The 22,908-nt window shown below is 45.8% G+C and overlaps 1 protein-coding gene across 1 annotated transcript; it reads left to right on the top strand.

Annotated features, from left to right (window-relative positions):
• The first annotated feature begins 836 nt into the window (after positions 1–836).
• Positions 837–22,082, top strand: CHRNA4 (cholinergic receptor nicotinic alpha 4 subunit). The gene is made up of 6 exons (XM_014873805.2): positions 837–1,519; positions 2,697–2,848; positions 6,321–6,365; positions 6,456–6,565; positions 14,973–16,353; positions 21,489–22,082. The coding sequence occupies exons 1-6, from the start codon at positions 1,459–1,461 to the stop codon at positions 21,612–21,614; spliced, it is 1,875 nt and encodes a 624-aa protein (XP_014729291.2). The 5' UTR covers positions 837–1,458; the 3' UTR covers positions 21,615–22,082.
• The last annotated feature ends 826 nt before the right edge of the window (positions 22,083–22,908 follow it).

Genomic DNA, 22,908 nt, shown 5'->3' with positions numbered 1-22,908 from the left:
CAGGTGCTGCAGTGAGGGTCAGGACTCAAAGCAAAACAGGCAACTGTACAGGAATACATAAAGTGGGAAAATATGGTGTGGTTTGTCACTGGAAAGGCTGACAATTGCTGAGGAAGAGATGAGATAAGAAAAACAAGACAAGTCGAGTTTGGTACTACACTGATGTTATTTATAATCTCACTATAGACCTAATTTCTCTTGTGACTTTAATCCTCCCCATTTGCAGTGAGCAATCTATTATATTGGAAGATATTTGAGATGCTTTGGGAGCAGGGAAATTATTATACATAAAATATGTAGCTAATATTATTAGAACAGACTCTGATTAATTTTGCAGTTGGCAACATTACCCCTGACTGAAAATTAAATCCATTTGCTATCCGTATAGAAGTAATTGTGTTAATATCAAAGCTACTTTTGAAATGAAACGGGGAGAGCTTCACTCCATGTCTCCCATGCAAGGAATCAGGGATGTGAGATGAAGGGCTGGAGTGATAATTCCTTGCTAACACAAGGAGTTATCCTTTCCTCCACCAAATTTTCAAGACTTAACAGAGTTTTTGTGATGTATTTAAGGTGCATTCAAACATACAGATAACTTCAGGTGACCTTGTCTCGGTCTCAGCCCTGGTTTGCAATATTTCCTGTGGCCAGACGCTGATATTTGTATTTGCACTCTGTGTTTGTACAGCAGGGCAGGTTCATCACCCCAGTAATTATTGATAGCAAAGATACGTGCCCAAGCCAGAAATATCTCAGTCTAATTACACTGGAGTGATTTTGAAAAGCAGTTGGACGAGATTAAAGAGACAGCTTTCGTTAATTAAGAGCTGTTTGGGCTTCCGGTGCTGTAAAGATCCCAGCTGGCCCCACATCCACCTCTGGCTGCAGATGGGCTCTGGATCTCCTCCTTTATTTCTCCTGCAAAAGTTTTCCTCCCTGCAGCCTGTTTGCTGGAGCGCAGGGATTCTCTCCTCCTCCTCCTCCTCCTAGGCAGGAGGTGGGCAGGTCTGACTACATTAAATATACAAACACGCTGTGCTCACTCTGAGGCATCATCGGTGGCCCATCAGCAGCAAAACCCGAGCGAAGGCTGCCCCAGGGGCTGGGGGAAGGCTGAAAGCAGCAGCAGCAAATAAATAAAGCAGCAGCCAAGCTGGCAGGGAAGGGGAGAGGAGCAGCAGGAGGATGCTGGGCACCCCCGGCTCTCACAGGAGCTCTGCAGCCCCTGCACATCACTCGTGAGTGAACGAGCAGCAGAGCCCCAGCTAAGAGCATCCTTCCAGGACTGCAGAGCACTCAGAAGAGAGAAGGAAAATAAACAAAGCACCAGCTGCTATCCCTTCCCAGAGGGAGAGAGTGAAAGGAGTTTAAGGGAATGAACCTGGAGGATCCAGAGACTCAGAGTGGAAAAGTTGCCCTGACGAGAGACTCTGCACACTAAAGCTCTGCTCCACGATGGGATTTCTCGTGCCTAAGGGAAACCTCCTCCTCCTGCTGTGTGCCTGCATTTTCCCCGGTAAGTTTGAGAAAGCTCTTCTCCCCCTGCTCCGCTCTTCAGCTCTTTCTTCCCTTACCCCGCTCAAAGCCCCCTTGCAGAGACCAGCAGCAGGGAATTTCCCTGGCTCCTCCACCCTTCTGCCCCATCATTTCTGCTCCCCTGAGCACCAGCCTCTGCTGAGCAGCGCTTCACCTTTCTTTTCTGCTCCTTGTCTGATTCGATGGAGAAAGGGTTAAAGCCACGGTGGGAAGGGGACAGGAGGGAGAATGTTGAGCAGGGGCTCAGCATCCTGCTTCTTGCCTGGGCTTTTCTTCCCTGCATAAAGTGTGTTAATGTGTCTCAGGGCTACAGCTCCGGCTGGGGAGAGCACAGCCAGCGCTCAGCTAATGCTTCCCTTTGTATAATCCAGGGCAGCTACAGACTAAGTAGAAGCCATATTCCACGGGGGACGTGGGGACAGCCCCCGGCTCCCTCTCCCCTCTCTCTGGAAGCCAGCACAGGAGTGCAGATCCTCCAATAGCCCCCGGATTAAACGTGGCTTTAATTTTTAAAAACCACCAGGCACCTCTGACAGCTCCTGGAGCCTATGTGTGGAGTCAGGGCTGCTCCTTGCAGCCTCCAACTTTTAAAGTTATGCCTGAGCTAAACTGGGATCGTGTTATCCAACTTGTGCTCTCCACCGTCCTCTTCCTTCTCCCATTGTTTTTGTGAAATATCCACCAAGCAGGTTAAAGACCTGAATTTCAGTCTGCCCTTTTTTTCCTGATACATGTGGTGCCAATTTTTTATCTGTAAATCTGATCCAAAATCCCTATCTCTCAGCAGGAGGCTGCTTTTTCCTTTTTGGCTTGCCCTTCTAGCATCCCTCTTCCCTGCTTGCAGACTCCAGTGCTAGAAACTTGCCACAAAGTGGCAATTAAAATTAGAACAAATTCAGGGAAGAATGCCTCATGTAGTGTTTTGTAAATGGAATTACTGGTGCCCCCACTTCCTTCAGACCAATCCTGCTCTGTAACAGTGGGTGAAGAGAGTGATGAGCACCTGGCAATGTCGGGGATAGAGGGGAGACAAATCACCAGGGTAGCATCACCCTGCTGTGTGTCCCCATCGCTGGGGTTTGCTGGAGTTTCCCTCTGGAGAAGGCTCCAGTTGTGCCAGCCCTTGGACCTGCAGGTGTTTCACTCCTTCCCCACAGCCTTTGGGCAGGTGGAGACCCGAGCCCACGCGGAGGAGCGGCTCCTGAAGAAACTCTTCTCTGGTTATAACAAGTGGTCCCGTCCCGTGGCCAACATCTCGGACGTGGTCCTCGTCCGCTTCGGCCTGTCCATCGCCCAGCTCATCGATGTTGTAAGTGCCACAAAGGCCAAGATTAGCCAGGCTGACACCCAGGGAGAGGCTCCTGGTGCATGTGGACTTTACTGGGTTGGGAAATCCAGGTTTGGGTTGGGTTGGGAAAGCTCTGCCCTCGGCAGATCGTGCAGACAGACCTGGTGACTCATGTGAGTAGCTGATCATCAAAGTGGATCCTTTACTCTTCATTTACTACAGGCAAAATCCCAAATTCCCTGTCAAAACCCATGGGAGTGATCACAGTGGGGTGGTGGAGCTGCTGGCATAAACGCCACAGAATTCTGGCAAAAGAATAAATCAAATACCTAATTTGGAATTTGGCCATGGTCATTAACACTAATTTACACAAGCTAATAGGGACAGTGCTCTGTACACCTAGTGAAGAGAGATTGCCTGAAGAGGTTTCTGCAAATGAAAGTTTTGAGGGTTTTTAGCTAATCTGGCAGATATTAATAAGAAAATTCTTTCTGAGTGTTCACTCAGATAGAAGTCACACATGTGCAAACTGTATGTGCCCTGTTCTAAACAGAGTGGTGTGCATGCAGACTGATGTGCACTGAAACAGTATTTATGGGATTATTCTGGCACAGTGTGCTGGGGTCAAGTGTTGGACAAAGGAGGTCCCTGCAGGGCTGCAGATGCCAGACACACTCACAGGCTTTAGAGCTTGTGCAGATCTTGCTCCTGCATTCTCCTCCTTCCTGTCCCTATTTGCACATGGCACTTGCCAGGGCAGTGTCTGTGCAGCTGCACACTCCTTGAGCAGGTATTGGGCTGGCTTTCATAGAATAGTTTGGGTTGGAAGGGACCTTTATAGGCCATCTTGTCCAACCCCCTTATTTTTCAGAAGAGGTGACTCCCCGTCACTTTCTACTGTAATCACGTGGTAGAATGAAAGGGGTGATAATGTCCCAGCCCTGGCAGTGTTCAGGGCTAGACTGGATGAGGCTTTGATCAGCCTGGTCTGGTGGAAGCTGTTGGAGCGGGTTGGAACTGGATGAGCTTTAAACCTTCTTCCAATACAAACCATTGTGTGATTTCTCTGATAGTGGAAAGAATAATGCAACCTAAAGACATTACTGGTGTGGGACAATCGTGGCAGATGAATATCCATACGGTTTTATATTTTGAAATCAGATTTTTGAGATGAAGAGGAAAGAGCTGAGATGGTTCAGGAGGTGAGGAATCAAAGACACCAGTTGCTGGAGAGTGTCATCTCCTCCTGCAGAAGCCATCCCCTCCCAGCACAGCAATGCTCTCCCATTCCCCTCCTGGCTCTTACGTCAGCCTGAGGGATCCGGGGCTGTTTGCAGTTGCTAATGTTGAAGTTGCATGGTTCTCATCTGAATAATTGATAAGACTAAAGATGAGGCATTAGTGACTGTGGAGGCATGAGAGAGACTTTCCATTACGCAGCTGCTGAATTGTGGAAGAGGGGGATCGATACACCTGCTCCACAGTGCTTTCCCAGTTTACTTAAGAAAAATTAATCCTAAAACCATGTCAGTGGTCAGAAGTGCAACTCGCAGGCAGAGCTGTGCCAGGACCTGTGGCTGGAGGAGAGCTCTCACCCCTCCTGCCCCAGTGACACTCCTGCCACCACTGTGGCTCTTCAGCTCCTCTCCCCCTTCCTGACAGTGACAGTTTTGGTGCAAACCCTGCTGCAATTGTTAGACACAATGCTCAGCTCCCAACGACAAGGAGTCTGAAAGGGAAATCAGAGCTGTATTCAAACCCCAGATCCTGCTGACAAACGCTGGGGGCAGGGGAACAGAAATCAATGGGGAGCTCTACATTCCTGATGTCCTTACCTCACCCTGGGTTGCTGAGGGTTTTCTGAGACTAGAAATGGGGGGGGGGGGGGGGGGAGGAGATCAAATAGGAGCAGCCACCAAGAGACACACTTGGACTCTGTGCAGGACCTCCAGTACTGTGTTCACCTGGAGAGAAGGGGCCAGGTAGTGCAGCACCCCCATGGCTGTGGAGTCACCTCTGTCCTCCTCTGTCACCAGTCACCGTGGGCTGGCTCCATGAGGAGCATCCAGCTGTGCCAGCTGAGGAGGAACCTGGTCATTAGCACATTGCAAACCCCTCTCAGATAATCCCGTGGGACTGGAGCTGTGCTTCACTCGGGTCAGGAGGATGGTGTGGTGATGGGCAGGAACTTCCACAAAGGGTGGTTCCAGGGAGGAGAATTCCAGGAAAAGGCAGCACCTGCTACACCAGGATGCCCAGCGCAGGGGCTGTCGGGGAGAGCCTCAGGTGCTTGAATTGCAAAGTGGTAAGAGGAGCAGGTTCTCTAGGTCTGGTCCAGGTCATGGCACTCTTCATCTCCCATTGGCACTCAAAGAAGCATCTGGATATTTTCTCTCCCTTTCTTTCTCAGTGAAATGTTTTTTATTCCTCCTTCCTCCCTGTGCTTCTGGTCCTTAACCCCAGAGGAGAGAATCTCTGCTCAGGTTTTACATCTGCTGCCACAACAGCAATGAGGAGTCTTGGAAGATGAGACAGAGCTCCCCCCAAACTTCCTGGGTTTTAATGTTCACAATCAATCCTGAACTGCCACAAGAGCAAGGTTAATGATGAGCAGTTTGCTGCCAGCTCAGCTGGGTTTGATGCCAACCAAGGCAAGAGATAAAATAACCCCACACCAATAAACCCTGAGCTCTGGTGGGACACTTCAGTCAGACCAGCACTAGGCTGTGCCCCACGTAATTCATCTGAGTTACTTACAGAGGGCACAAAAGACAAGCAGCAAACAGTAATTAACTCTACTGCAGTGCTGCCAGCATTATAAATGCCTGACATTATTTAAATATGAATATACAGTCCTACTTTTCCATACTATTTGTGCATAGAGTTGGGAAAAAGTCTACCCATCGATGGAAATACACCAGTCAGCCTAAAAACTCCATGTCAGCAGAGCAGCTGGGGTTTATTCAGAAAACCCAATCAATAGTGCCACACGTTCATGTATTTGGTAGAAGGAAAAACGCTGCTGAGCTTCTTGTTTCCAGAATTGTGTCCATGGGTAATGTTTCATAGGAGAACACCCTTGCAGATGAAGTTGAGCACTGGAATCCACCACACGTGTCAGCAAGGGTTCATACATCCATCACTCCCTTCCTTCAGTGCTCAGGTCAAAGGCAGGCTGGGGAGCTTTCTCCTCTACCTGGAATCATCATCCCAGGCTGAATCCATCAGCACTGAGTAAAATCCCAATAAATTCCAGTCCATCTGCTCACAGGATTGCTTAGGTGCAGGCTCAGCTGTTCAGTGGTATCAGACAGCTGTGCCCTGTCCCATGTCAAATGACAGAAACATCTGCTTTTTATTTCCAAGATGGAACTTACATTTATTGCAGAGGTGATTTGTAATTACGTAAATGAAATACAATTAAGGGAAATTAAGAGGGTTCTTTGGGCCTCTTAATCTGCTCCTGTAACCAATATCTGATCTTGCATTTCAGGATGAGAAAAATCAAATGATGACCACGAATGTGTGGGTGAAGCAGGTAGGTGCCCCCAAATATGTGTTTTTCTGTGTTTGTTTTTGTTTTTTCTGCTGAAATCTTCCAGCTTTGTAACCACCTCATTTTTGGCAGGAGTGGCACGACTACAAGCTGCGCTGGGACCCCCAGGAATATGAAAATGTCACATCCATCCGAATCCCCTCAGAGCTCATCTGGAGGCCAGACATTGTCCTTTACAACAAGTGAGTGTGAGCTCTGTGACCAGAGGGCGAACTCATCCTTGCAAATATTCTCTCCTCGTGAGGTTAAAATGTTTCCTGCAATTATTCCAACTTATATTGGTCTCTGTGGTCAGTGTTCCTGTAGATTCTATAACATGCCTTAAGTGACATGACTGACATTCATCACAAGGGCTTTGCTCTCCTAATGATCCTTCCTCTGGGCAGCCAGTTTTGTTGGGAGATGCCAGGTATTGTTTATTCTTCACATGTCAGATGCACAATTAAGCTGGATTTGAGCTTTCAGTCCTCTTCAATTTTGTTTCACCCAGGAGCTCTCCCCTAATTTATCACCATCAATTGGAAAAGCCAATTACTGAGGATGGGCTTAAATGAGGAAAATATGCTGAAACATGTCAGGCTTGTGTGACTACAAACAGGGGTTTCAGGTCAGCTAAATACCATTCTGGAATGATTTCTAAATAGGCATTTGTTCCTCATTGGAGATGCTTGGAATCTGTCCCTTGTATGGACACTTCCTAGGGAGCAGCTTGTGGTTTTCTTTCTTTGCTTTGGAGCCTGTTGATACTCAGAAATGCTGCCCAAGTGCCAAGGCTGTTTTGTCCCTGGAGTCCCCCCCACAGCCCTCCAGTCTCCCAGAGTGTCAGATATCCCAGTCCCACACCCCAGCACAGGCCCCAGAGAAAACACTTGCTGCAGGCATCAAAGAAAAGCATCTTTGCACGTGGCTGGCACTCAGAGAAAACCCTCACAGCAGCAGCCAGGCTCGGTTTTAATAAACAGTCGCCTGGTTCTAGCTTGATAGGATTTTGCTTCTGTTTAAAAACCAAAATAAATGGCTGAAGCTGGAATCTGCCCAGGGGATTGTGAGCTTTGGAGACTACAGGGGCTGTTATCTTTCCCATTAGCTTGTTCCTGATACTCAGTGGTGTTTAGTGATTGCAAACCTCTTGGAAATCACTGCATCCTCACTGAGCACCTTTCGAGATGAGCCCAATGGAAATGACTCATTCAGAGGCACTTGGACCTTCCTGCCCTCCAGGGACACACTCTGAGCATGAGTACTGCATCTCAAGTGCCTCACTTGGCAGCTAAGAAAGGTGTTCACAGCTTCCATTGGGTAAAAAAAAAATAATTCTCATTGTTTAATTAATGACAATGGCACGGATTATTATTTTTGGAGCTTCTGGTGGTTGTGGTAGACCAAAGAAAATGTGCCAAAGAAAATGACGTGGCACAAATCCCCACGTGATCTTTATGCATCAAACCATCCTTTTGCTGGAGCTAATTGCACAGAAGAACTTGATGTGTCACCTCTGCTTCCTCTCCCTTGGCTCAACATGGTAAATGAGGATGGCCCCTGCAAGGAGGGGCTGGAAATAAGGAATCACAGAATAACAGAATGGTTTGGGATGAAAAAGATCTTAAACATGGTCTCATCCCACCCCCTGCCATGGGCAGGGACACTTTCCAGTAGACCAGGATGCTCAAAGCCCTGCAGAACCTTGCCTTGAACACTTCCAGGGATGAGGAAGACTCCAGGAGACCTTGGTATCCTTTAGGTCTCTGGACATTTTGGGGTTTCATGCTGAAGACATCCCCCAGATGTCCAGGACACCCAGACCTTGAGCTGGGCAGCCTTTGGCTCCTACCCCCATAGGCTCTGCCCCTCTGCCCTCTTGTTTCAGTTCACTGTTGCTGTCACTTGAGTCTCTTCAGGGACTCCAGGGCTCTGATCTGGCCACAGCAGCTTCTCCAGAATCCTCCTCAGCTTCTTCTGGGCAGTGAGAGTCTTTCAGTCCTGCCCACCTTATTGCTCTGACTTGCAGTAGCAAATCTGACTATCCTGGGACCTGCTGACACAGGGATATCTCATGGCCCTGCTCCTAAATCCCAAATCCAAGCTTCTTCCCTCCCTTGACCCATACTTAGCATTAATAATCAAGCATTCATCTGTTGGTTGTCATGAGTCTATCATGCATTTTTAACTGATTACTTTATCCATGAATTAAACATGGATGTAAGCTAGGCACCAGACATTTGTGGGTTTCCATTAATTCCATATGTCTTCACTGCTATACTTCCCTTTGTTCTTATGCAAAATGTTTTCTGCCCTGAGATGTTCGTCTGTCTTCACCTAACTTCCTACCAAACACACCTGGAGCTGCAGTCAATATCTTCATCAGGTTTCACATTTTTTAAAGGTTGTTGGGCAAATGCAAAGCAAAACCTCCAGAGTGATGGGACACCAAGGTGAGGCTGTTCTGCACAGCATTTCACCAACTGCATTCCCAGCCAGGGCTTCTCCTGTGGGCATCTCAGCTGGAAGTGATAGGGATGAGCCATGGTGATGCTCACAAGGAGCCCATCTCCTATTTTACACACACACATATATATAGTTTAGAGGGGGTTTAACATAGCTGTACATGATTCTGGGTCTCTGAGAGCAAGAGAATGTGGAAAGAAACCTTGGTGGAAGAGAGGCCACACTGATTCAGGCTCATCACGTGCTCTGGCAGAAATATGGTATTTCTGTTTGGGATGGACTCCTTTAGGAAAGATTATACAAATACCCCTTCTGTTTTCATCTTGGGCTATATACAGAAATGGTGAAATTTCAATTGATTTCAGATTTACATCTTTAAGGAAAACTAACCCTCTGTTGTGAGGTTACTCTCATATCTTGGCTCATTATTGTAAAAAACATTCCATTTACCCACTCTAGAGACCCAAATTAAATCAGTAAATTCAGCTGGTTTGGCCTAGAGACTAAATGTAGTTGTCAACATTCATAAAGATTCTGAAACCAAATTAATATCCTACAGGGAAATTAATATGCTGTTGAATTTTCAGGCTTGATGAGATAAGTTCCAAGACTCTGCAAATAGTTTCTACTGGATGTGACATAACATATGTATAACAGAGGAATATGAGTTCATAGTGAAGTGACAAAGCTCCTCTTTGCCAGGAAACCAGGCTGTTCCTTATCTGAAGTTGTAAAGGCTCTTCAGGCACCACCAAATCATTTCTAAATGAATTATCTAATCCTCTGCATTGACTTGTTTTTCCATTCATGAATGGCTTTAAAGCACATTTTAGTTTTTCTTTGTTTATTTGAAGTTTAAAAAACCAGCTGTATTTTTTTCTCTAATGAGAGAATAAGCTCTTGAGGGTTGCATTTTTCGTTTGTGGTGAGGGGTTTTTTGGTGGTTTTTTTTTTTTTGCTTCTCCACCACTGTGTTGAGTCACTTGTTCAAGATAGGGGCTCCAGAGGAGAAACTGCTGAAAGCACAGGTTTAAATCCAGGTGTTCCAGCTGCCAAAGGCTGCCCAGGGCAATCCAAGTCCATGTCCTTGAGCCCAGTGCTGGTTTTCAGCTGGATAGTCATGGTATTCTCACAGCATTTGTCTCTCCAGCCTGGTGATTGTAAAACCTGAGAAGAGGCTACTGAGAATATTGAGAATTCTGAAGTTTCCCTTTTCTCAGAATTTTCTGGGGTTAACTGTTCCAGAAAGTAATCCCTGCCTTAGACTCTACAATTACAAAAAAAAAAAACAAAACCAAAAACAAACAAACAAAAAAAAAACAGACGTGAAGGAAAATCAAATACAAATTTCTGTAATAAGTGGTAGGAAATATCTTGAGGAATTCATTCAGTGATAAAATTGACACGAAGGGATTACTGGACTGGGTAAGAAGATCATCAGTCAGACAGCTTTTGAAAGTTATGGAAAAGCAAAGAGTTCTTTTGAAAGTACTGTAGGAGCTTGTTATCGTGAACTATACTGTGATGTTTGCAACCAGTTAGATTTATGGAGTAACACTGGTTTCATGACTCATCCCAAAGCTCTTTGGAGGAGAAATACCAAAAGGTGCCCCAGTGTAACCTTTAAAATTGGAAACAAACTTGACATTTTTATTTGTGTGCATTGGCACAGACCTCATCATTGTGCACCAGCTGTATTTATAATAGGCCACAAAACATCACCAATTGACCCTTCAGCTCTCCTGATTCTTCTGGGAGGTTCAGTGGTTGTTTTTCTGGAGAGGGATATCCTCAGATGCTCTGAGGTTTGCTGCCAAGCTGTACCCAGCAGCACAGGAGCTGATAGAAGGAAATCTACAGGGGGGATCTCCCTCCTGGGCTGCTGCTCTGTGCACACCCAAGGGCTTCTGCTGCCAAGGACAGAGCAAGAGCTTTGCCTTGTGCTGGTGAGGATCCTTGGCAAAGGGGAGGATCAGAACAAAATTCACCAACCCAGCACAGCCAGAGCCTGCTGGGACACCTGTGCTCATCCCTGACCTGCTGAGCAGCAATCACAATATCATTGCTTACTGCTGCTTCCCAAACACCTCAACCAAGCAAGAGCTGGGATGTGACTGAAAGAAATCCCATCATGCACACACATCTCCCCCTGGGCACCCAAGGAGTTTTGTACCCAAGCTGCCAAGACCCTGGAGATATTTAAAACTCCAACTAGGTAAGGTCCTGATCCTCTTGTAGCTGACCTGCTTCGAGCAGGGAGTTTTGGGCAGGAGGCAGTTCCAGAGATGCCTTCCAAGCAGTGCATCTGAGTTATCATTTAGTAGCACAAAACAGTAGTTAAACAAAGTATTTTCTGGTTTCTCTTAGAAGAGAATTTTAATCTGAATACTCCAGAAGCATCTCTTTTATGTGTACCAAAAGGGTGCACAGGCTCCTAATATTACAATTTTTTCTTTGTTACTGCTCTTTGATGAAAATGCCTTAAATGAGGACATTCTACTATATCCATATATGTGTACAGATAGTTTTCAGGCTTTTAAAGGTCTGTTGGGATTTAAATTGCATCATCAGAAATGAAAATAAATGTATGCTTCATTTACATGCATTCTGAAAACACTTAATTTTGTGAGATGGTATATCTCTCAGCTGCAGGAAAATAGAAAGTGGCAAAAGAAAATAAAAATTCTATGTCAGCAAAGCTTTTTAGTGGAGCATGGCTGGTAGATGTCAATAAAGCAATGCCATCCTTAAACCCTTATAAATTTAGGAGATTTAGAAGAGTAACCTTTATTCTGAAAATGAGAAATCAAAGGCTGCAGCACACAGCAGATTTTTCCTTGGGAGCAAAATAAGTAATTGTCTTCTGTCTTTCGTGGTGTGCACTGCTGTGTTTGACATAAAAATATAAGAGCTCCAGTTCTTTATTACTGACATATTTTTAAAGCTGTCAGGTCAGAGTAACCAGGAGAGCCTGACTATCTGAATTCTCCATTCTTGTGATGTTTACCTTGCACTCACGCCTTCTTCCAAATGGATTTTCGTGACAACTGTCACAACAGAGAGGTCTCCACTGAGCAAGATGAGAATGTGCTGCTGCTCTAAGGGAATGTCTGCAGATTTTCTCTGTCCCACCACATCAGATCTCCCACCTGCCTGGCTAAGGCAATATTCACGTGGTGCAGCCAGGGCTGTAGGAACAGGGATGGGTTTTCCCACAGCAAAGCTGCCCAAAAGGCTTTCCCCAGTCTCCCAACTGCAGACTGTGTTTGCTGTTGGTTGTCTCACCTTCATCCCTTGGAGGAGATTGGGGAAAGATTTTGGAAGGCACTCAGCAGCCAGGTGACCTTGTTTGCTCCCTCTCTCATGTGGAGAGGAGCAGAATCCAAGTCTCACGCAGGAGGGGAGAGAGAATCTCTCCAGGTTCCCCTGCATGGGCAGGGTGCCAGCAGGCACAGCTTCCAGTTCAGTAAACATATGCTTGAAGGTCCAGTGTGGGTGGAAATCTTGGGGAAGGAGGCAAAAAATATACGTGTGCATGAAGGGTGAGACAAATGGGAACATTGCCTTTGTGTGATGTGGCTGGCTGGGATATAATCTATGTACACAGCATGGCTGATTTACCCTGCTTACAAATTCCTCTGCATTGATCTGAAATGAGAAATCCAGACACACTGAGTAATAGCCCTGGTAGGCTGGTGAGGCAGGAGCATCCCAGGCTGTTTTATGGCACCTCAGAGCCAATAATTGACTGAATCCAAAGACATGTTCTGCAGCTGGTTTCACTCCTGCCATGGATGAAGCTTACCCAGGATGAAGCTGGGTTTGTTAGGTGAGCAATTAAGAAACATGTTCCTCATTAAAAAGCAGATAATTTACAGAGACACAAGATCTGCAGCATCACAATGGTTCTACCTACGCTTGCAGAAGAGGAGTGTGGTGATCACAGAAACTGCAAAACTGCCAGGGAAGGCATTTCTGGGAATGAAACACAGTTGTTTGAATTATTATCACACCTGGATGCCATTTTAGCAAGAGTTTAGAGGGTTTTTTTTTTCCAAGACTTATCAAAAGGGAAATGCATACCTGCATTGTTTATCCAGCCACTTACACACTGCTCTACCTAAGAAGGGAAACACTCATAGTGGATGCTCATAATCCCTTTTCTCTAATAAGATCCAATTAAAAATATTGCTCCATTAATGAGAAATTTAATCATGCCTTGGAGATATCATTAAATGCAGAATCAGATTCCATATTCCTATTGAGATTTAGAAAGAAAACCACCAAGAACAGCAAGCACTGGACTGTCACTTACTGTGCATGTTTTATGGCTCAATCGAGCTTTACTGTGCTCCTGGCAAAACCCAGGAGAAAATAAAAAAATAAATGGTGGTTTTCATCCAAATCACATGTTCTGGAGTGTAAATTAGATTTAAGGAAGAAGAAGTAAGACAGGAACTGGATGGATGGTACAGTGGCTCAGGTTTGTTTGCTTCAGAGTAGATCACGGTGCTGATTTTGTCTTAATCCCTTTGTGAGAGTCTTGTATGTAGTTTCCACTTTTTTTTTTAAGTGTTTTAAATCTTTAGAGCTTTAGAGGTCAAAAGGTACTATGTCCTTTTGTGTTCTTTTGGTTTTTCCAAAATCTGCCACAAAGAACACAAAGAACAAAGAAGAGTTTAGTAAAACCTGGTGCTCCATCACACAAGAATTCTGAGTTTATTTTTCCATCAATTCAGGCAACCTAGAAAGTTGTCTCAAGGACATCTGAGCTGTGATCCTGAAGACTGGGGATGTTTCCATCTCTGCCCAGAAACTGTGTTAGCCAAGGCAGCTCAGCAAGTGCCAGATTCTGCCACTATTTCCCAATACTACACCAGTCTCATTTCTAGGATGTTTCACAGGGCCAGTGGAAATATGTGATGTGAGTGGTGAGGCCCTGGCACAGCTGCCCAGAGAAGCTGTGGCTGTCTCATCCCTGGAATTGTTCATGGCCAGATTGGTGCATGGGGATTGGTGCAGCCTGGTCTAGTGGAAGGGAAAAAAAAAAAAAAAAAAAGAAACTTCCATTGCAGAGAGTTGAAATCAGATGATCTTTAATGTCCTTTCCAACCCAAATTATTCCGTGATTCTATGATTCCATTAAACTATCAAAAAGTCCTTATTTTTTTCAATTTTGCTTAAAAATGGTCTCCTAAGGAAATTAATTTAGAAAGTTCCTATGCCTTCTGCAGCTTGAGGAGCCCTGCTGGATCACCCGTGTGTTGATGATCTTGCTGCTGGTGGGGAGGAGGAGAGGTCAAGAGTGACAGGAGCCCCTGTCACTGCCTGGCTGCTGTCAGGGCACATCTGGGTGCTGAAGCAGCAGAGCAGGGCCCGGGGATTTTGGAAACGTGGCTGCAGGCTGGGCTGGCTCCAGCAGGAAGCACTGGGCGGGAGCAGAGAGCTTTCTATCTATATCAGCCTGAATAATTCATCTCAAGGTTTTAGCAGAAGCTCTCTTCCCCTGCACAGCCTGCCTTTTGTCTGGCAGTGCTGCTGTTTGTAACTCGGGTTCTTCCTCCAAAAGTCTGGAAAATACAATCTATTCATGCAATTCTAATACAAACTCCTGAGCTGTTATCTAGTTGAGAGTTCCTGTGGGAAGACACCACAAAAGCCAATTCTCTTCCTGACTGGGAAATCAAAAGATTAATGTTCACTATTCCTATTAATAGGATGTTCTTGCTGTTTTTCACGTAAAAGGCTGGGTGATTACCCAACACTTCCATTTTTAGCAGCTGTCACAAATAATTCTGCAGAGCCAACAGCTACACTATGTGATAACACTTCCTCCCACCTCTAAAACAACTCAACCCATTCCAGAGCACATCTGGGACACCTTTGGGGAAGACCTGTGTACAATCACATCAAGGAACTGACTTATGCCAGGGAAAGGCTGACATGTGCACGAATTCCAGGGCTTGAGTAAGCCAAGAGCTCAAAATCCACTGGACAGAGTAGATGGATCTGGTGTTTGGACTTGCTGTGCCCCTTGCATCTGTCAGGTCATTTGGAAGCCAGGCACTAAATATCCTATTTCTTTAACAGAGTTGACATGTCCTAGAGAAGTCTGAGCCTTTTTTATCTTCTATCTGTCCCCAGTGCTGATGGTGACTTTGCAGTCACCCACCTGACCAAAGCTCACCTCTTCTATGACGGGAGAATTAAATGGATGCCCCCTGCTATCTATAAAAGCTCTTGCAGCATCGACGTCACCTTCTTCCCCTTTGACCAGCAAAACTGCACGATGAAGTTTGGCTCCTGGACCTATGACAAAGCCAAGATAGATTTGGTGAGCATGCACAGTCATGTGGACCAGCTGGACTACTGGGAAAGTGGGGAGTGGGTCATCATCAACGCTGTGGGCAATTACAACAGCAAGAAATACGAGTGCTGCACAGAGATCTACCCTGACATAACTTACTCCTTCATTATCCGGAGGCTGCCTCTGTTCTACACCATCAACCTGATCATCCCCTGCCTGCTCATCTCCTGCCTGACCGTCCTGGTCTTCTACCTGCCCTCTGAGTGTGGAGAGAAGATAACCCTGTGCATCTCCGTGCTGCTGTCCCTCACTGTGTTCCTGCTGCTCATCACAGAGATCATCCCATCCACCTCCTTGGTCATCCCTCTGATTGGGGAGTACCTGTTGTTCACCATGATATTTGTCACCTTGTCTATCATCATCACTGTCTTCGTGCTCAATGTGCACCACCGCTCCCCTCGCACTCACACCATGCCAGACTGGGTGAGGAGGGTTTTCCTGGACGTGGTCCCACGGATCCTTTTCATGAAACGTCCCTCCACAGTGAAGGACAACTGCAAGAAGCTCATCGAGTCCATGCACAAAATAACCAACGCGCCCAGGCTCTGGTCCGAGATGGACGTGGAGCCCAACTTCACTACCTCATCCTCGCCCAGCCCCCAGAGCAATGAGCCATCACCCAGCTCCTCCTTCTGTGCCCACCTGGAGGAGCCAACCAAGCCCCAGCCCATCTGCAAGTCCCCCTCTGGGCAGTACTCAGTGCTGCACCCAGAGCCCGTACAGGTGACCTGCTCCTCTCCGCAGCCCTCCTGCCACCCCCTGAGCGACACCCAGGCCACCTCTGTCTTGAAAGGCAGGTCACTGAGTGTCCAGCAGATGTACAGCCCCGGCAAGGCAGAGGAGGGGGCGATCCGCTGCAGGTCCCGGAGCATCCAGTACTGCTACCTGCAGGAGGACTCTTCCCAGACCAATGGCCACTCCAGTGGCTCCCCAGCGTCCCAGCAGGGCCACCTCAACAGGGAGCAGCCCCAGCACAAGCCCCCTCAGTGCAAGTGCAAGTGCAAAAAGGGTGAGGCGGCCAGCACAGCAGCCCAGGGGAGCAAGAGCCACGGAGCCAAAGAGCAGCACCTCGTGCTGATGTCCCCAGCCCTGAAGCTGGCAGTGGAAGGGGTTCACTACATCGCAGACCACCTGCGGGCCGAGGATGCAGATTTCTCAGTGAGTATTCCAGCAGAGCCTGCTCTCCTTCAGAAAGTCAAAAACGAGCTGCTAAGGGAGCCACAGCAAGCCTTGAGCTGTGCAGAGTGTGTACATGTTGAGGCAGGCTCAGCCATACCTCTGTTGTGGGTTTGGGGCACTGTAGGCACTGCTGGAGGTGTCCTGGGGGTCTTGGAAGGAGGGTCAAGGAGGCAGCACAACGAGGTCATGCTCAGGGCTGCTCTAGAACAATGGATTCTCCAGCAGAAAATAGGAGTAAAGTTGCTGTTAGGCAGCAAAGAAGCAGTTAGGTTTGTGAGAGAACCAAAAAAACGCAGCCATCTCACAGGAACAAAGACTTATTCCTTATTTAAGCCTCTGACAAATGGGGAATTCACACTCTCTGCTTTTTATTAATCACTGACTGTGGAGCCCAGGAAAGCAAATTGCCCAAGTAGGCTGTAGGTGTGGGAAGCTGTAGTAGTGTGGGGATACTGCAGGGTCTGTTTAGCTCTGCTCATTATCCTGATGTGATTCCTCATTAGTGGACTTCCACTGGAGCAGTTGGCTCTGTGCAGGGAGGTGAGGGAACAGATTTCCTGCTTATTCTGTGGGGGTAAATATGGCTACAGATAAAGGGAGTAGAGGCTGAAAGGATTTTTTTTTTTCATGGAGATAGTGATGCACATAACAAATACAACATCCTTTCACAGCTCTTGCAGCTCTTGTCTGCAGGACTGTGTGTGTTAGTAATGATGGCTGTAATGAAGGGAGACACAAGATAACCTGAAGTTAATAACCTTATTAAAGAAAAGTCTTATCTACCTTCTCCTGTGCAGATCCGTATGCAAAAGGTGCTTTTTAGCTTTATCTACAGTTTAAATTTCTTAAGATTTAGAATCAGTGCAAGTCATAGTATGTTTATACAAGACTTCCTGAGCACGGAGAGTGTCTTTTATTTGCATTTTTCACAGCACTGAGCAGTAGCAAGAAAAGTTAAACACTACTGTCCATTTCTATACTCTTTGGTATCATAGTTAAGGGCCTCTGTTTTTCAATGGATTTTGCTCCACAGCATCCCTTTGAGGAAGGAACTCTTAATTCCTTATGTTGAGGAGTTACAGCCAAAGCAGAAACTTCCTATTCAAGGTCACAGAACAAGTCTGTGGCAGAGATGGGCTGTGAATCCCCATCTTCATTAGTTGCCAGTCCAAAATTCCTTGCCAGGGTAAAGCACTTCAGAAGCACATTAGGAGTGCAGGAATTAAACTCTGCTCTCTCCCTCTGGCAATAATCACAAGTAAACCCTTGGATGTCAGTTGAGTTTAGCTTAATTTTTTTCCCCATGGTGCAAATGAAAAAATATTACACCAATAATACTTCCCATTTCAAATGATTCTCCCTGCTGAGCTGGTTGGTGTTAACAAGAATGGACTCAATTAATATTTTGGGTTCCTTCCTCTTAATTTTTTTTAATGAAGCAGTCTTCAAAAGCCACAAATTTTCTTTTGATACCTTCTGTTGTTCTTCCCTCTTGAAATTAAGTGATCATCCTGAGGAGAGAGCTATTTACAGCACTAAACATCAAAAGCAGAAGAAAAGGAGCAACTTTGAGCCTTTGGTCTCTGACCCAACCTCCTGCCAGCCCAGGCTGTGAGGAAAGGCACCAGGAAAACATCCAGCAATGAGCTGTGGGCAGGCTGTGGGCTCCCCTGGGGACTTGGGGTGACCTTTCTGCACTGTTCCACAGCAGCTGTGGTTGGCACAGAAGGCAGAGCTTGAGTTTTCAGACAGAGGGGATAATGCTGACTCCATTGTGGGGCTGCACTATTTTCTCTCTCTGGACCCAAGTAACATAAATTAGGAAAGCACAATTTTTTTTCTTCCAGTGCAAATGGAAAAGAAGAAGGAAAATGATCTTCTGGAACTGAAATATGCTGTGAGGAGCAGAACTGATCTAATAAACTGAGAATTTATTGGGGGAAAAAATCAGTACTCAGAAATTTGCTTTCATCTTAAAATCAAATTGTGGCATTTCTTCATGGAAGTCTTCAATAAATCTATCAGCAGGTACCTCTTGTGCTGCTGCTGAGACACATCTCGCTGTCTTGTGAGCAATATTTCCAGACATTCACCTTCCCAGAAGGAGAACAGAGCTTCTTTTAAGTTCTGTCCTTTTTTTTTTTTCTAAAGCTCCATTGCCACAGGGGCAGTGCTTCTAAATTAAAAGTAAATAGCTCATTTAATTAAGTGCTCCAGCGAAGAGAAAATGGGAAATGCAGGAGGCAGTTGTTTGTTACAGAAAAATATCTGCAAACAATCGAGGCACAATGGGGCGCTGGGGAAAACGCACAGCGGAATTGTCCCAGCATATGATGGAAATGCCATTAGAAATTAATTACAGACTGAAAGGCAAAACAAGGTCCATGTGACACATCAGCCAAAATAACCAGACATCACCAGCACCATCTGGGAAGTCGTTCTGTCCATGGCTGTGGGCATCTGTGGAATACTCTGATAGGAAGGCATTTAAAAATAAAATGGGAAGGACTAAAGCTGAGGGGGAGGAAACAGGATAATCTCACAGGGTTATTTTTAACAAAGTACAATAAAACCACCTGGGACTGCTCTAATCTGTGTGGCACACTCTGGGTCCTGGGGATCAGATGTCACCAAGACACCTCAACCTCCACTCAAATCCTGAGGCTCAGACCCACCAGGAGCTGCACCAGGGAAGAGCTGCACATTCCCACTTTTCAGCAGTTTGAGAGTGGGGGAGTCAGCTGGTTCTTCCCCTGATTGCTTCCCAAAAATAATTTTGAGTGATCTTCTTAAAACTGATCAAAACAGAGGTCAGGAGTTGTGGTGGCAGATGTTGGCAGCTGCACGGATGTCAGAGACGTGTGCAGATCAGACTCCACGTGGGCTGCTGGACCATGAGGAAATGCTACAATTGTGGCAGAACACAAAACCAAAAAATCCAGATCATTTTCTCTCCCTCATCCTCTTTTTTCTTTTTTTTTTTTCATTATCTCCCCATAATTTCCAATTTCACCCTCTGTGCTCTCAGTCTGAAGCTGGATATTGATTTTACAAATATCTGATGCACTCCCAGCCATCATTTTCAAGATGGGCTCAGTATTTTTGCAGACACCATTACATTAGAAAGCAAATTCCTGTCCGAGTTGTTCTTCCCCCACTTCCTTCTTTTCTCACAGAGAAACTCATCAAGTTTCTTTTCTTTGTGCAATCTAGCACTTATTTTTACTAGCATAAATATTCAAAGAAAGTTATTTTACCAGAACGAGACATTATTTACTCAATCCAGCTTTCCAGCTGAACATTAGGTGGGAAATTTCAGATCTGCTTTATACATTGGTTACATCATAAGACATTAATCCCATAAAACAATAATCCAGGGCTTGCTTAGATGTCTTTCTCATGAGGAATTTTAAGCATCATAGGCTCCAACTCTCAGCAAGTGATGAAAAGGTCAGAAAATAGATGCAGTAAAAGGAGTTATCCTCTGAGCTCTTATTACAGAATTGTAGAATCACAGGATGGTTTGGGTTGGAAGGGACCTTAAAGCTCATTTCGTTCCACCTGCCACAAGCAGAGCCCTGTCCAATCTGCCCTTGAACTTTCCAGGGCAGGGACAGCCACAGCTGTGAGTGCAGGGCCTCAGCACCCCCACAGTAAAGGATTTCGTCCTGATTTTTAATCTAAAATATCTATTTCAGTTTAAAGCCATTCTCCCTTGTCCTGTCACTACATGACCTTATAAATTGGAATAAATTACAGTTCACAACCCAAGGAAATTATAGAAGCTTGGGATGAGAGAATTCCTTTTGGTTTTAAAGGTCAGTATTTTTTTTTTACTTACCCTAATTACAGATGGTTGTGTAGAGGCCTGTACAATCATAAGACAACATGATTTTTCCCAATAAGGTGACAAGATGTAGGATGAACCTGGTTATTTTCTCTGCCTATTCAGCAGTAAAGGCTGGTTTACTCAATGCTGGTTTTAAAAGGAATAAATCAATCCATTGAATGAAAACATTGAACCCATTCTTATGCTTTTGACAACGTTCAGGTATTCTTGAAATTGAAAATGCTTTGTTCAGAGAAAATATAATATGGTCTCCAGTGTGTGCCTCATTTCCCAGCTCACAAAGCTGCTCACTGAGCCAAGGAGCTCAGCAACACCACTGTACCTGTGGAAACATCCTGTGCTGCAAATGGCCTTTCACTGATACCTGCTTTGCTTCCTTTACCAAAATGCATTTCTGGCAGCTTTGCTGTCCCTTTCTCCTTTCACACTCACAGACACAGGGGAGGGTTGAGTGGGCTCTTGCTGAGATGTTTTCCCCAAAGAACAAGGCAGTGTGCTGAATTTCAGCCCTCGGGTCTATTAATCACCAAGTGGGAAATTGTAGGCAATCATAATGGGTACAGTCATATCAAATAGAACTTTACCATCTGCTCAGGCCTCTTTCTGGGAAAGAAATTAATAGCAGCAATGTAATAAGAGAGGTTTTCATATCTATACATATATATGTATATATGGTTTCTTAATGAAGCAGTCATTTACCATTTCTGCCTCATGGTACTGGACCTCCCCAGAGAAAAATTGCTGGAAAATTCTCCCACAGCAAGGCAAAAATGGAGGAAAAGGAGGGTGAGGGCACTTTTATTTGCTGGCTCATTTTCACTGCTTATTCACCCAAAGTTGTAAATCCTTTCACAGAAAGAGTTTGGCTTTGTTCATCTGTAAGCAAATCTTTTTATGAGCATGGGGAAACAAGTAATTTCTTACCCCTTACCACCCCAGCTTGAATCACAGCCTCATTTACACACCCAGTTACAGCTGCTGCTGCTGCAAAATGAGAGAGGGAGTGTGCAGATGACCCTAATTATCCTTAGGGGGGTGTTATCCATAGGGATTTGTGACTTCACAAATCACATCCCTGCAGCCTGGGAATCTCTCAGGTGATTGATGGAATAAACATTTGCTATTTTATAGGAGCACTAAGTGTGAGTGAGACCTCTCCCTTCTATTTCTGGAATTATATGAAAATATCCTACTTTAGAGTGAAGCTCTACATTTTAATTTCCAGATAAATGTTAATAATTGGCCTCTCCCCTCTGTGTTCCAGGTGAAGGAAGACTGGAAGTACGTTGCAATGGTCATCGACAGGATCTTCCTCTGGATGTTCATCATTGTGTGCTTGCTGGGAACTGTTGGGCTCTTTCTCCCACCGTGGCTGGCAGGAATGATATAAATATAGCACCAAAGGGAAAAAAATTATTGTCCCACTATCCCCCTCTATGGATTTTAGTTCACCTGGAAGGAGAGAGCAGAGAAATGGAGGCAGCCCTTTGAATAATTCACTGTGTGTCCACACTTGAGCTGCTCCTGAGCTCTCGGGGAATCCTTTCTGCAGTTGCATTGTTTTGCCAAGCAATTTTCATCTCCTCCATCTAATTTAGGGGAAAAGTTCTTATCAAAGTCTGTACATAGCATGGTGGCATTCATTGGTATATACTCAGCAGTGTAAGAACACGAGCTTGTCCCTAAAGCAGCACAGAAAGGGGCTCTGCATCCACAAACCAGCCCCTGGCAATAGCTCCAGGCACCCTCAGCAGCCTCACTGTGCCCTGCCCAGTGATTTTGCCCTGTCAGGCTGAAGTCTTTCAGGACTGTGTGTCCCTGTACGAGTCATTTTATAAATAAAGTTCCAAATTTGGGATACCTGTGCAGGATGTGGTCTGTGTTCAGCTGGTAAAGGCAGAGAATCTGGAAAGGCTTAAATGACTGCTTGGGACCAACAGTGATCATTAGCACAGAAGATGCAGATTTTATACAGATTTACTTTGGCCAGTGCCCTCCAGAAACTGTGGAGACTGGGGCTGAATGAGGATCAGGCAAATGGAGGGAGGATTTGGGGTGAGGAAATTCCCTGGATCCAAGTTATGGCTTCTGCAAAACAGCAGAAGGTTACCCTGAGCTGTAAAACCCTTGGTGCAGATGGAGAAGGTACCTAGATGTGGAGAAGCCAGAACAGAAATCCAGGATGATGTCAGGATAAAAAAGAAATGTGCCAGGGTCACCTGTGCAGGTTATTTAGGTCCTAGAGAGAGAGAGAGAGACTCTGTGACCTCCCAGGGCAGCCTCAGTGCTCTGCCACCCTCACTTAAAGCAGTTTTTCCTCATGTTGAGGTGAAAGTCCTTGTGTTTCAGTCTGTCCAGCTCACTTTGGTCTGGCTCACCATTCCCATCCTCTGGGGAACAGCCCAGTGTCTCCCTGCTTCCTTCAGAGCTCTCAGAGGCAGAAGGGATTATGAACATTTTACCAGTGCAAATAGAGGCAGATGTGGTCTAAAAATCCATCTGCCCCAGGACCTGCTGTGAGAGCACCACTTAAAGCCCAGGCTGGCAGCTCTGGGATCCCAGCACCTCCTCCACACCCCGCAGCTGGGATCAGCACTCCTGAGACTGTCTGGGCACTGGGAAGTTTACCCTGCCCTGAATTTAGGGGAATGCACACCAAGAGAGGCAGACAACTGCCTGGGGAC

The sequence above is a fragment of the Sturnus vulgaris genome, chromosome 17 (genome assembly GCF_052056855.1).
Source record: "Sturnus vulgaris isolate bStuVul1 chromosome 17, bStuVul1.hap1, whole genome shotgun sequence".
Lineage (NCBI taxonomy): Eukaryota > Metazoa > Chordata > Aves > Passeriformes > Sturnidae > Sturnus > Sturnus vulgaris.
Note: the sequence above shows the minus strand (reverse complement) of the source record. Positions and strands in the feature narration are given on the sequence as shown.